Source organism: Camelus ferus, chromosome X (assembly GCF_009834535.1).
Source record: "Camelus ferus isolate YT-003-E chromosome X, BCGSAC_Cfer_1.0, whole genome shotgun sequence".
NCBI classification, from domain to species: domain Eukaryota; kingdom Metazoa; phylum Chordata; class Mammalia; order Artiodactyla; family Camelidae; genus Camelus; species Camelus ferus.
Genome location: NC_045732.1, coordinates 65416201 through 65430721, shown reverse-complemented (window position 1 = coordinate 65430721; position 14521 = coordinate 65416201). Strand labels below are relative to the sequence as shown.

Genomic DNA, 14521 nt, shown 5'->3' with positions numbered 1-14521 from the left:
AATAGACAGTGGAGTATGTGACATTCACCAGCATTGCTGGTCTCACTGGAGTGATCATCACAATAGCTCTGATTCTCATGGTGACTTCAGCTATAGAATTTATCCGGAGAAGTTATTTTGAGGTCTTTTGGTATACACACCATCTTTTTGTCATCTACTTCATTGGCTTAGCGATTCACGGCATTGGGTAAGGTCCTCAACCCTCCCCCACCGTTTCATGCCCCAGCCCCTAACTTTGCATAATTCTTTGCCACATACTGTCCTTTTTGCCTGTCTCAGTGGAATTGTCCGAGGTCAAACAGAAGAGAGCATGGGTGAGAGTCATCCTGACAACTGTTCAGAGTTTTTCGAGAAGTGGGATGATCCCAAATTCCACTGCAAGCGTCCTCAATTTGAAGGGCTCCCTGCTGAGGTAAGACCAGGACAAGGATAGACTCTTGTTAGGAGCTGTATTGCTATTGTTGTTATTATTACTCTTATTATAACCATTATTAGCTCAGCCTCGTTCTGGGTCTTATAGAGGATATATCCACAAAGTTTCTACCATCAAGTAACTGGCAGCAGGCTAAAGAATTATCATTTGCAGGAGATCCTGGAAAGGAAGGACGAATGGTTATTGCATGTTGTGAGACCCTCTCTAAAGATAATAATGATAGCCTACATTATTAATAGTGTTTACCATGTGCCAGGTTTGCTGTGTAATACAGATTCTCATTTATACATAGCAATAACCTATGAGGTAGACACTTTTTGCCTCCATATTAAAACAAAAGGATTAGGATTCAGAGAGATTAAGTAAACTGTCAAGCTCTCACAGCAAGTAACTAGTGGAGCTGGAATTCGAGCTCAGGCCTTTCGGATTCCAAAGGTTGTGCTTTTGACCACTGGAATGTCCCAAAGCTCAGCTGTGAAAGCCCAGTCAATTTTGGGGGGAAAAGCATTATTTTTTTCAAGCTTTATTGAAGCATACTGACAAATCCAGTCATGAATATTTAAAGTGTACAATGTGATGAATGATATATGTATACTTTGTGAAATGATTACCACTATAAGATTAATAAACACATTCATCACCTCACATAGTGACCATTTTGTGCGTGTGTGCGTGGTAAGAATGCTTAAGAGCTACTCTCTTAGCAAATTTCAAGTATGCAACACATTATTATTAACTATAGTCACTATGCTGTACATTATTCATTTTATGACTGAAGGCTTGTACCTTTTGACCAGCATCTCTCCATTTCCCCCAACCCCTACCTCCTTCCTACTTTCTGTTTCTGAGTTCAACTTCTTTTCTTTTTTTAAGTATAATTGACTTACAATATTGTATTAGTTTCAAGTGTACAGCATAGTGATTTGATATTTTTATACATTACAAAATGATCACCATAAGTTACCATCTGTCACCATACAGAGTTATTAAAACATTATTGAGTGTATTTGCCATGCTGCACATTATATCCCTGTGACTGATTTTATAACTGAAAGTTTGTACCTTTTAATGTCCCTCACATATTTCACTCATCCCCCTCACCCAGCTCCTCTCTCCATCACCAGTCTCTTCTCTGTATCTATGACTCTGTTTTGTTATGTTTATTCACTTGTTTTGTTTTTTTAGATTCCACATATAAGTGAAATCATATGGTATTTGTCTTTCTCTGACTTATTTCACTTTGCGTAATACCCTCAGAGTCTATCCATGTTGTTGCAAATGGCAAGATTTCATTCTTTTTTATGGCTCAGTAATAGTCCATTATATATATGTACATATATGTATATATGTTATATATGTATGTATATATATTATATATAAAATACATAATTGCATAAACAAGATTATACTGTATAGCACAGGGAAATATATACAAGATCTTATGGTAGCTCACAGAGAAAAAATTGTGACAATGAATATATATATGTTCATGTATAACTGAAAAATTTTGCTCTACACTGGAATTTGACACAACATTGTAAAATGGTTATAAATCAATAAAAAGTGTTTTAAAAAATACATAATTGCATCTTCCTCATCCATTCATCTGTCAATGAACACTTAGATTGCTTCCATATCTTGGTTATTGTAAATAATGATGCAATAAATATAGGGGTACATGTATCTTTTCAAATTAGTATTTTAATTTACTTTGGAAAAATGAAGTTGACCCTTGAACAACTGAGGGGTTACATGTGATAATCCGCAGGCAATTGAAAATCTGTATATAACTTTACAATTGGCCTTCTGTATCTGTGGTTTAGCATCTGTGAACTCAACCAACCACAGATCTTTTAGTAATGTAGTATGTATTTATTGAAAAAACCTGCATATAAGTGGACATGTGCAGTTCAAACCCATGTGGTTCAAGGGTCAACTGTAACCAGAAGTGGAATTGCTAGCTCCTATGGTAGTTTTATTTTTAATTTTTTGAGGAACTACCATAATGTTTTACATAGTGGCTGTACCAATTTACACTCCTACCAACAGTGCACGAGGATTCCCTTTTCTCTACATTCTTGCCAGCACTTATATGTTGTCTTTTTGAGAATAGCCATTCTGACAAGTGTGAGGTGATATCTCATTGTCGTTTTGATTTGCTTTTCCCTGATGATTTAGTGACATTATGCATATTTTCATGTGTCTGTCGGCCATCTGTATGTCTCTTTTTAAGAAAATGTCTGTTCAGGTCCTTTGCCCACTTTTTAATCAGATTGTTTGTTTTTTTGATGTTGAGTTGTATGAGCTCTTTGTATATTTTGGATATTAACCCTTTATTGGATATATCATTTGCAAATATCTTCTCCCTTTCAGTAGGCTGTCTTTTCGTTTTGTTGATAGTTTCCTTCATTGTGCAAAAGCTTTTATTTGATATAGTCCCATTTGTCTATTTTTGCTTTTATTTCCCTTGCCTGAGGAGACATATCTAAAAAATATTGCTAAGACTAATGTCAAAGAGCATACTGCCTGTTTTCTTCCAGGATTTTTATGGTTTCAGATCTTCCATTGGATTCTTTTAATTCATTTTGAGATTATTTTTGTATATGATGTAAGAAAGTAGTCCAGTTTGATTCTTTTGCATATAGCTGTCCAGTTTTCCCAGCACCATTTACTGAAGAGGCTATCATTCTCCCATTGTATATTTTTGCCTTCTTTGTCATAGATTAACTGACCATGTAAGTGTAGGTTTATTTCTGGGCTCTCTCTATTCTGTTCCATTGATATGTTTGTCTGTTTTTGTGCCTGTACCATACTGTTTTGGTTACTGTAGCTTTATAGTATACATTGAAATATGGGAGTGTGATACCTCTAGCTTTGTTCTTTCTCAAAGATTGTTTTGGTTATCCCTGGTCTTTTGTGTTTCCATACATATTTTAGAATTATTTTTTCTAGTTCTGTGAAAAATGCCTTTAGTATTTTGATAGAGATTGCATTGAATCTGTAGATTTCCTTGGGTAGTTCAATCATTTTAACAATAGTAATTCTTCCAGTCCATAAGCATGGTATATCTTCCATGTATTTGTGTCCTCTTTAATTTCTTTTATTGATGTCTTATAGTATTACAAGTACAGTTTTTTACCTCCTTGTTTAGATTTATTCCTAGGTGTTTTATTCTTTTGATGCCATTGTAAATAGGATTGTTTTCTTCATTTTCCTCTCTGATAGTTTGTTATTATTGTATAGAAACACAACAGATTTCTGTATATTAATTTTGTATCCTGCAACATCACTCAATTCATTTATTAGTTCTAATAGTTTTTTGCTGGTGTCTTTATGATTTTCTATATATATTATTACATCATCTGTAAACAGTGACAATTTTACCTCTTTCTTTCCAATCTGGATTCTTTTTATTTATTTTTCTTGTCTGATGGCTGTGGCTAACTAACACTTCCAATACTATGTTGAATAAAAGTGCCATAGGGCATCCTCAGCTTGTTCCTGATCTTAGAGAAAATGCTTTCAGCTTTTCACCAGTGAGTGTGATATTGGCTGTATATTTGTCATATATGGTGTTTATTTTGTTGAGGTATGTTCCCTCCATACCCACTTTGTTGAGAGTTTTTATCATAAATAGATGTTGAATTTTATCAAAAGCTGTCTATTTTTATTCATTCTTTTTTAAAACACCTTTATTGTTGTATGGTTCCTGTAGAGTAAACTACACTATGTCAGGTGTACAATTTGATGAATTTTGATAGCTGTATACACCCATGAAACCACCATGACAATCAAGATAGATAACATTTCCATCACTCCCCAAGAGGTGCAATTTTCGAATTCCTAATTTATCCTTTCCCACCCTCTTTACCCCCTGGTAACTTTAAGTTTAGTCTCTATGTCTGTGAGTCTGCCTCTGTTTTGTAGATAAGTTCATCTGTGTCCTTTTCTTAAGATTCCACATATAAGTGGTATCATATGGCATCAAAAGCTATCTTGTATCTATTGAGCTGATCATATAATTTTTATTCTTCAGTTCGTTAATGTGGTATATCACATTGATTGCTTTTCAGGCATTAAGCCATACTTGCATCCTTAGGATAAGTCCCACTTGATCATAGTGTATGATCCTTTTTAATGTATTGTTGAATTCTGTTCACTAATATTTTGTTGAGATTTTTTGCATGTATGTTTATCAGTGATATTGGCCTGTAATTTTCTTTTTTTGTAGTGCCTTTAGTTTTGGTATCAGAGTGGTGCTGGCCTTGTGAAATGAGTTCAGAATTGTTCCTTCTTCTGTAATTTTTTGGAATAATTTGAGAAAAGTAGGTGCTAACTGTTCTTCATGTGTTTGGTAGAATTCACCTATGAAGCTGTCTGGTCCTAGATTTTTGTTTGTTTGGAGTTTTTTAAGTTAGTGATTCAGTTTCACTAGTAGTAATCAGTCTGTTCATATTTTCTATTTTTTCCTGACTCAGTCTTGGGAGATTGTATGTTTCTAGGAATTTATCCATTTCTTCTAGGATGTCCATTTTATTAGCAATTAATAATTGTAATAATCTCTCATGATCCTTTATATTTCTGTGGTGTTAGTTGTGACTTTTCTTCTTTCATTTCTGATTTCATTTATTTGGGCCCACTCTCCTTTTTTCTTGATGAGTCTGGCTAAAGGTTGATCAATTTTGTTTATCTTTTCAAAGAACAAGCTCTTAGTTTCATGGATTTATTTAAGTCTCTAATTTGTTTCCACTCTGATCTTTACTGCTGTTGAGCTCTTTTAGCTTTTGCTTGACTGTAAAACTCTTTACCTCTTCTTCAAATCTGAATGATAGCCTTGTCAGGTAGAGTATTCTTTTTTGGGGGGGGGGTAATTAGGTTTATTTTACTTATTTTTAGAGGAGGTACTGGCCCAGGACCTTGTGCATGTTAAGCGTATACTCTACCATTTGAGCTATACCCTCCACCCAGGCAGAGTATTGTTGATTGTAGATTTTTTTCCTTTCATCACTTTGAATATACAGTGCCACTCCCTTCTGGCCTGCAAAGTTTCTGCTGAAAAGTTAGCTGCTAGTCTTATGGGAGTTCTCTTGTATATAACTAGTTCCTTTTCCCTTGCTGCTTTTAAGAGTCTCTCTTTATCTTTAATTTTTGCCATATTAATTGTAATGTGTCTTGGTGTGGACCTCTTTGAGTTCATCTTATTTGGGATTCTCTGTGCCTCCTGGACCTGGATATCGGCTTCCTTCCCTAGGTTAGGGAAGTTTTCAGCTATTATTTCTTCAAATAAGTTCTCTGCCCTTTTCTCTTTCTCTTCTGGGATCCCTATAATGTGAATGCTAGCATGCTTGATGTGGCCCCAGAGGTCTCAAGCTCTCCTCATTTTTTAAAATTATTTTTTCTGTTCAGCTTCAGTGATTTCCATTACTCTGTCTTGCAGTTCACTGATCTGTTCCTCTGTATCATCTAATATACTGTTGATTACTTCTAGTGTATTTTTTGTTTTATTTATTTAATTTCAGCTCTGTTTGGCTCTTCTTTTGTTAAAATGTCTCACTGTGTTCATTTTTTCTTCTGAGTTTGTTGAGCATCTTTATGATCATTACCTTGAACTCTTTATCAGATAGATTACTTATCTCCGTTTTGCTTTATTCTTCTGGGGTGTTGTCTTGTTTGTTCATCTGGAACATATTCCTCTGTCTCCTCATTTTGCCTAATGATCTGTGTTTATTTCTATGTATAAGGTAGGTCAGTTACACTTCCTGATCTTGGAGAAGTGATCTTATATAGGAGACATACTATGGGGCCCAGTAGCACACTCCCTTCTGGTCACCAGAGGTATATACTATATGGCACCCTCCTGCCATGCGAGCTGCATAGGCTCTTCTGTTGTGATGAGGCTGACTACTGTGGGCACACTGGTAAGCATGGCTGGCTTCTGGCTGAGTTGGCTGCCAGGACTTGCCTCTTGTGGTAGCTGCCGACCTGCTGGGTAACTGGATCCCTGCATGACTGCCTTCACAGTCTGCAGGTCCTGGGATTGGTGCCAGCCTACTCTTGAGTGGACCAGGTCCCAGTGTGACTGTCTGTGCAGTCTGGCGGGGGGATCCCAGAGTTAGCCCGCTGGTGAGTGGGTAAGCTCCCAGCACTAATAGGCTTGAGGAATGACTCCAAAATGGCACTTGCCAGCATCAGTGTCCTCGTGGTAGCATGAGTTCCCCAAAATGGCTGCCTTCAGGATCTATATCCTAGAGGTTGAGCTCCAGTGGCCTCTTGCCTCTCCAGGAGACTGTAAGATCAGCTGGTAGGTCTGACCCAGGCTCCTTTGAAATTACTACTTCTGCCTTGGGTCCCACAGTGTGTGAGATTTTATGTGTACCTTTAAGAGTGGAGTCTCTATTTCCCACAGCACTCTGGGCCTCCCAGAAGTAAGCCCCACTGGCCTTCAAAATCAAACAGTCTAGGAGCTTGTCTTCCAGGTGCAGGACCCCAGACTGGGGAGCCTGATATGGGGCTCAGATCCCTTGCTCCTTGAGGAGAACCTCTGCAGTTGTAATTATTCTCCCATTTGTGGGTCACCCAGCCAGGGGGATAGGTCACCCAGCCGGGGAGATGGGTCAGCCAGCTAGGGGGATGGGGCTTAACTATACCACGACTCCACCCTTCCTTCCCATCTCATTGTGGTTTTCTCTATATTTTTAGTTGTGGAAAATCTTTTGTGCTAGTCTTCAGGTCATTCTCATAGATAGTTGCTCTGTAGATAGTTGTAGTTTTGGTGTGCCTGTGGTAGGAGGTGAGACCAGGGTCTTCCTACTCCACGATCTTGGCCACAGCCTGCTGCCTTGTGATTTCATAAAATGTCAACAAGAACCCTCTGAAGGAGGGTCCTCTCCTCAACTCCTGGCTGGGGAACCAGAGGCTTGGGAAGCTTAGTGCCCTATTTTGCCATATGTCATTGACAGAGCCCACACTAGAACCCCCCTCAATTTATTTTTTAAAGCATTCTTAAAGTTGGATTTCTTTGATGTTGTAAGAACATGCTTGGAAAATACTGTCTGAGAGTGGATGATCAAGAAACTGGGTTCCAGGGAATTCAAGGTGTGCCTCAAGGTAATTATCATGGATATTATGCCTTACCTTTGTTTGTTCATAAAATATGTTAGATTGAGGAATAAATAGAAGGGAAAGGTTGACTTGAGGTGCCTCAAAGTGCTCTGAGCATGATTAGTCTTTAAATCATATGCAGAATTAAGAGCAGTAGCTCAGTCTTCATATAGAAAGGTAAAACTGCTTGTTTAAAAATCCTCTAAAGTTGACATTTCAAATCAGTTGGAGAGAAAGATTATTTAGTAATTTTTTTTAGAATAATAAGATAGACATCTAGGAAAAAAGCTGTCTTTTTATTCCACACTTTACAGTAAAATATGGATCAAAGATGCATGGATTAAAGACTTAAATGTTGAAAAAAAAGAAAGAAATTATAAAAGCACCCTAAGACCACATGGGCATTTTTTTCTAATACTGGAGTGTTAGTAAAAATACTCTCTATATAATATTTTTTAAAAGCTTGAAGCCAGAAAAGGAAAGATAATATATATTCATTCAAATTTATTTATTCCTTCTCTCTCCCTTTCTCTTTCTCTCCACACATACATTATGTATAATTTTAATGGCAAAAAAAGCCCATTATAAATAAAGACAGGTGACAAATTACTAAGTGGAAAAGTTTTTACAACTCACAGACCATGAACTAATTTCCTAATATATAAATAACTCATACAAATCAATAAGAAAAAGCTTAACAACCTGATGTTTTAAAAAGATGTAGGCGATATGACCAGAATGACCACAGCAATAAACCTAACGGGTCAGCAAAGATCAAAAGGTTTGCTCACATGCTATGTTGGTAATGCTCTCATGCATCGCTGGTGAGAATGTAAATCTGTACAACTGCTTGTAAAGGTGATTTGGCAATATTATCAAACTTTAAAATTCTACTTCCAGGAGTTTACTCTAAAATATTTTTGTCTTTGTATTAAACTACACATATTAGGTTGTTCATTGTAGCATTGCTTGATAGAACAAAAGATTGGAAATAAGTGCCCATTAATGGGGGACTAGTTAAATCACAGAACTTTCCTACAATGGCATACTCTGTAGCCACTGAAAAGAAAAAGGTAGCTCTATACCTATTAATATGGACCAGTCTCTAAGATGTTACATGAAAAAAAAGGCAGGGCAGTGTGTATAGTCTGCTACCATTTGTACTTAATCCAATATTATCACTTAAATGCATATTCTCCAAAAAGGATTCACAAAATAATAGCATTGATTTCCTTGGGGAGCTGACGGATGGGAATGGAAGGGAGATTTCCTTTTTATTATATACCCTGTTGTACTTTTGAATTTTGTGACATGTACATGTATTACCTATTTTTTAAAATAATTTTAAAAGGAAATACCTGGTGCATGTTAACAGCACATTTCATTTCTAAAGTCAGAGGAACTTGCAGGCTACGACCAGACACCTTCTGTATTATTTGACCAGTTGGCAGGCAGTCCTTAAATACAGGAAGTTGTAGAGCTTGACTAGCCCCTTACTAGTTAAGGCAATAAATCTCCTGTCTTACCTTACACATTAACTTCTATCTCTTTCCCCTCTATTACCTGAGATAAGGTACGTTTGGCCTATTTGGATGTACACTTAGAACTCAGGGGTTGCTTTGATTGGTCATGTAATACCCCAAGGGAGAGAACACCAGTTTTGCCATCTGTTTGAATGCATTGGTTTCCTTCTTCCATAAACACACACAAAAATAATCTGTTTGCATTCTCCCCATTTAAAAATGATAAAAAGAATATGTTTATTGTAGAAAGTTTGGAAAACACAGAAAAATATTTAGAAGAAAATTAAAATTTCACAGTTTTACCACCTAGAGGTAATAACTGTTTCCCCTTAATCTGTATCATGGATGCTTCAGTCTATTGTCAAATATTCTCCTGAAACATTTGTTTTAAAAAAGCCTAATGGTATCCCATTTTTGTCACTTTTTCCTACATGGTCATTTTTCATGGCCTTGAGGGTATTATGCTAAGTGACATAAGTCAGACGGAAAAAGACAAATGCTGTATGATCTCACTTATATGCGGAATCTACTTGAAAAAAATGAGTTCACAGATACAGAGGACAGATTGATGGTTGCCAGAGACAGGGGTTGTAGGGGAGATAAGGCAAATGGGTAAAGGTAGTCAAAAGGTGTAAATGTCCAGTTATAAAATAAATAAGTCCCAAGGATGTCATGTACAGCCTGATGACTACAATAACACTGTGCTGCCTATTTGAAAGTTGCTAAGAGAGTAGATCTTAAAACTGCTCATCACAAGAAAAAAAAATTTTTGTGACCATTCATGGTGAGAAGGGTTAACTGGACTTATTGCGGTGATCATTTTGCAATATATACAAATATTAAATCATTATGTCGTGCACATGAAACTAAAATGTTATATGTCAATTATATCCCAATACAAAGAAATAAATATTAAGAAAAGATAGTTTGGTACTGGCCAAAAAAACCTGTATGATATGCCAATTTGTCTTCTTTTTCTTAGTAAATAATGGGCCATTAGTATACGCACATACTTTGTGCACACACAACTTAATTATTGCTTTATACTCCATCTCCTAGAAGTAAAATTCCTGGGTCAAAGAGAAGGAATGTTCAAGGCCATTGAGATGTGTTGCCAGATTGCTCTCTGGGAAGATGCTACTTATTTGTACTTCCCCCAGGTGCACATTTGAATATGCTTATTTCCCTGCACCCCAGTTAATGGTGGGCATTATTGTTGAAAGCTATTTTCCAATTTGAGAGGCCAAGATGCTATTTTGTTTTAGTATTCATTTCTCTGATTACTTTCGAAGCTAACATTTTTTTCCCACGTTGTTATTAGCGACTTCATAAATATATTTTTTTTCATATCTTCTGAATTCAGCTGGGGATTTTCTTTCCCAATAAGAAGTAGCATCAAACTGTATTATGTCCACTCTCAGGTTCACTATCCAGTCTATGCCCCTTTCCTCCCCAGAGATACCCAAGGAAGTTATTTGCCTGAAACGGCATAAGAAACCTCATTCTGCACAGTTCCGATGTATCACGCTTAAGCAATTGTGTGAAAAAGAACATGACTTAGCATTACTAGGAAATACATTGTTAGTAGCTATTGTGCATATGGAAGCAACCTGCTACCTTTGAGAAGATCTCAGGGATGGAAAGGCTGTTTTGTTTTGTTTTTTAAAAATATAGACAAGATAAAGTGTATTACTATGTTAGATGTTTTGAGCATTTGAGAAAAGAAGTGACGGATAAATACTGAGTTTAATATATTGTTACTAATAGTGTGTCAGCTACGCACTTTCCTTTTTTTGTTCATTTGGTTTTCAGTCATCTGCTTCTATTTCACATCTACCTTCTCTGTTGATTTTTCAGATTGGACAAGTTGTCCTGAAAGATGGTCTCAGATTCTTAAAATTAAACTTTTAAAAAAATTTTAAGAATGTATATAATATATATTATTACCATGTATTTTATTCCTTTGCTTTTCTCTTGTGTCCTGGTGAGACCGGTAACATTTCAGGAAATGATCTGCTTTATGAGTAACAATTTAGCAAACAAAACCTTTGTAGATTATTTCTTTCTGTTTCCGTCTTCAAATATTGGTGAAATTAGTGGCTTAATAATGATACACATCAGAGAACTCAATAAATATTTATTAAATGAAGGAATGAACTGCTACACAAATAAATCCTAAAGAAGAGCTTAATGTGTGACCTCATTTTTTATTGTCTCTGTGTGCAGTCTTGGAAGTGGATCCTTGCACCAAGCATTCTTTATCTCTTTGAAAGGATCCTTCGATTTTATCGCTCCCAGCAGAAGGTTGTGATTACCAAGGTAAAGAATATGCATTTCCTTCTTGCTATGCAAGGAGTTCTGTTCTTCCTGATTATAGAAATAAGTTGTCACGTTGTCATCTTGAAGGGAATAAAAAAGAACTTGAGGGCAATATACTTAGTTCCTCCAGTGTTGGACAGAACTGGAAAGAGAGGTTTGGCAGAAGTCATCAGCGTGGGTCTTTGTCTGAAGCTGCAAACAGGCAGCCTGCGCAAGCTCTAGCCCACAGAAAGATTTTGTTCGCCTCACACACTGATTGTTTAGAAAGCCGAATTGGTTGCTAACATTTAGAAATCTGGATGGAGGCTTTCACATTTAAAAAAACATGGCATTTCTTGTTGCTTTTCCTTCCTACCCAGTTACAGCATAGAGAATGATATTCAATATCTTGGAATAACCTATACTGGAATATAATCTGAAAAAAAGATGAATCACTGTGCTGTACGCCTGGAACTAACACAATATTGTAAATCAACTGTACTTCCATTTCTAAAGATGGCATTTCTGGCTTCTCTTCAAGAATCAGGCAACCTGATAATGCTGTCTCAGTTCCACAGTGTAACCATTGTCTGGGCTTAGTAACTGCTGCCCCCTTTAGAAAGGACTTATGCTTACAATTCACCGCCATCACCAGCCCTCCAGCTTTACTCATTTACTTTATCTGCCTGCCCCTGTCACCATTTGAATTTGCCTCCTTTGCCCTCTGCTTCATTCATAGGTTGTCATGCACCCATCCAAAGTTGTGGAATTGCAGATGAACAAGTGTGGCTTCAGCATGGAAGTGGGCCAGTATATTTTTGTTAATTGCCCCTCAATCTCTTACCTGGAATGGCATCCTTTTACCCTGACATCTGCTCCGGAGGAAGACTTCTTCTCCATTCATATCCGAGCAGCAGGGGACTGGACAGAAAATCTCATTAGGGCTTTTGAACAACAGGATTCCCCGGTTCCCAGGTAGGTCCCTGAGAGCAGCAGAGACCCAGACCAGAGTGCAGACAGACAGAAAAGAGAAAGCAATTCCTCATTGAACCTTAAGTCTGGTACAATAGAGTATGATTAAAACAAGCAGGCAGCAATCAGCTGTGGAACAACTACGTTTCTGGGAGGATGTTAGATGTTGGGGATGGAAATGAGACTTCACTTGCCCATTGTCTTTTGCCTTCCGCCAGGATTGAGGTGGACGGTCCCTTTGGCACTGCCAGTGAGGATGTTTTCCATTATGAAGTGGCTGTGTTGGTTGGAGCAGGAATTGGGGTTACCCCCTTCGCTTCCATCTTGAAATCCATCTGGTACAAATTCCGGCATGCAGATCACAACCTCAAAACACAAACGGTACACTCTTGAATACCACTTTTTATCTGGTCTGGGCCTGATAGGTCTGTTGCTTTCTTGGGCTAAGCACTTTACAGTTGATAACAGAGTAACCTCTCCCAGGAGTTATGACAGTAAGTGATCACTTCTCTTTGCCAAGGCATCCACTCTACAGACTTACCATAAGAACTGGGTATTCATTTTCAATTTGGAGTTTAAAGTCACCTTGAACCAAAGAGAATGTTGGAGTTCTCTTTCCATGTGGGTAGTTGTCAGACTCTGGATATGGATGCCACCTAGGTTCTGCTGCTCTGTAGATGTGATTTTTCAGGTCACTCTTAGACTTGATCAATAAATACAGTGTATATGTACATAAGCGTGTCATCCTAGTGCACATCGTAAAGGGCACTTAATAAGGTTACGTTCTCTTTTGCTGCTTCCAGATCTATTTCTACTGGATCTGCAGGGAGACGGGTGCCTTTGCCTGGTTCAATGACCTATTGGCTTCCCTGGAACAGGAGATGGAGGAATTAGGCAAAGTGGGTTTTCTAAACTACCGTCTCTTCCTCACTGGATGGGACAGCAACATTGTGAGTTCAATAACATACTAATTTCCATGTTATAGATGCAAGATGAATGCTAGATGAAAGGTAGTTTATGCTGATTAGAAGTAATTATTTCTTAAGATTTCCCACCTGCTCTCACCTTCACACCCAAATTTAAAAGTGGCTGAAGGAAGAGACAGCTATCAGGACCTGCTTTTTCTAACTTCTTATTTCTCTGACTCCAGGCTGGTCATGCAACATTAAACTTTGACAAGGCCACTGACATCCTGACAGGTCTGAAACAGAAAACCTTCTTTGGGAGACCTATGTGGGACAATGAGTTTTCTGCAGTAGCTGCTGCCCACCCCAAGTAAGTGTGTTCTCTAGTTGGTTGAGCTTCCAAAATTAAGATTTAGGAAAGGTATTACAGTACATTGAACATTCTTGGCGAAAGACCTCTGAGGCTGAAACTATTTGCATGAATCTTAGATTCTTGCTTAAAAATGAGGAAATTTCATCTAAGGTTTCATCCAGTAAGGGCCATGATCTCGTAACTGATGAGAAGACGTTTGCTGCTCCTTAAAGTCCGCATTCAAACAGTAAGGCAAAGAAACTCAGTTCTGGTGGTTTTACCAACTAAAATAGAGAATGGAACAATTCAAATGCATTATCTTGGGCCTTAATGACCCCAACTTAAACTAAAAAGAGTTTGGAGTGTATTAACTGATTAACCAATGACCTGACCTTGGTTTTCTGAGGGGTTTTGAGACATACTAGAGCATACATAAAAGTCTGGTACCACAAAATCAGCCACTCCAATGGCAAGGAGATTAAGCCGATGGTGTTACATAAATTCCTGGAACAAGTTGGCAGGTAAGATCAGTTCAATTCCACCAACATTACTGGTTGCCTTCTGTAGGCTCAGCATACATTCTTCTAAAAGCTTTGGAGGTTGAAAGAGAAATAGGGTATGATTCTTGCCTTCAAAGAATACACATTTTAATAAGCGATGCATACAATCAGCTCAAAGCAAAATGATGCACTCCATGAAACACGCACGTGGACATGAAGCAAAAGAATGTCCATGCCCACATGGGGTGGTCAGGAAAGGCTTCATGAAGGCAGTGGGGAGAACACGTACTGACTCAGATTTGGATGATCCTGGGTTCTGCTGCTAGTTCTGACACTTTCCGGGTCTGGGACCTTGAGCTCGAAAACCCTCTGATCTTTAGAATCCTCATCTGTAAAACGGGGGTTGTATTAGTAAGTGCTGGCTCTACTCACTTGCA

At 37.7% G+C, this 14521-nt stretch overlaps 1 protein-coding gene across 2 annotated transcripts in view; it reads left to right on the top strand.

The window, feature by feature from the left end:
• Positions 1–14521, top strand: part of NOX1 (NADPH oxidase 1) — a 76334-nt gene that overhangs the window by 56510 nt on the left and 5303 nt on the right. For both annotated transcript variants that reach the window (XM_032475227.1, XM_014565453.2), the window contains exons 6-12: positions 6–187; positions 280–412; positions 11284–11376; positions 12095–12330; positions 12546–12708; positions 13131–13277; positions 13478–13602. In XM_032475227.1, the coding sequence (XP_032331118.1) occupies positions 6–187; positions 280–412; positions 11284–11376; positions 12095–12330; positions 12546–12708; positions 13131–13277; positions 13478–13602 (1079 nt within the window). The remainder of the gene's footprint in view (positions 1–5; positions 188–279; positions 413–11283; positions 11377–12094; positions 12331–12545; positions 12709–13130; positions 13278–13477; positions 13603–14521) is intronic.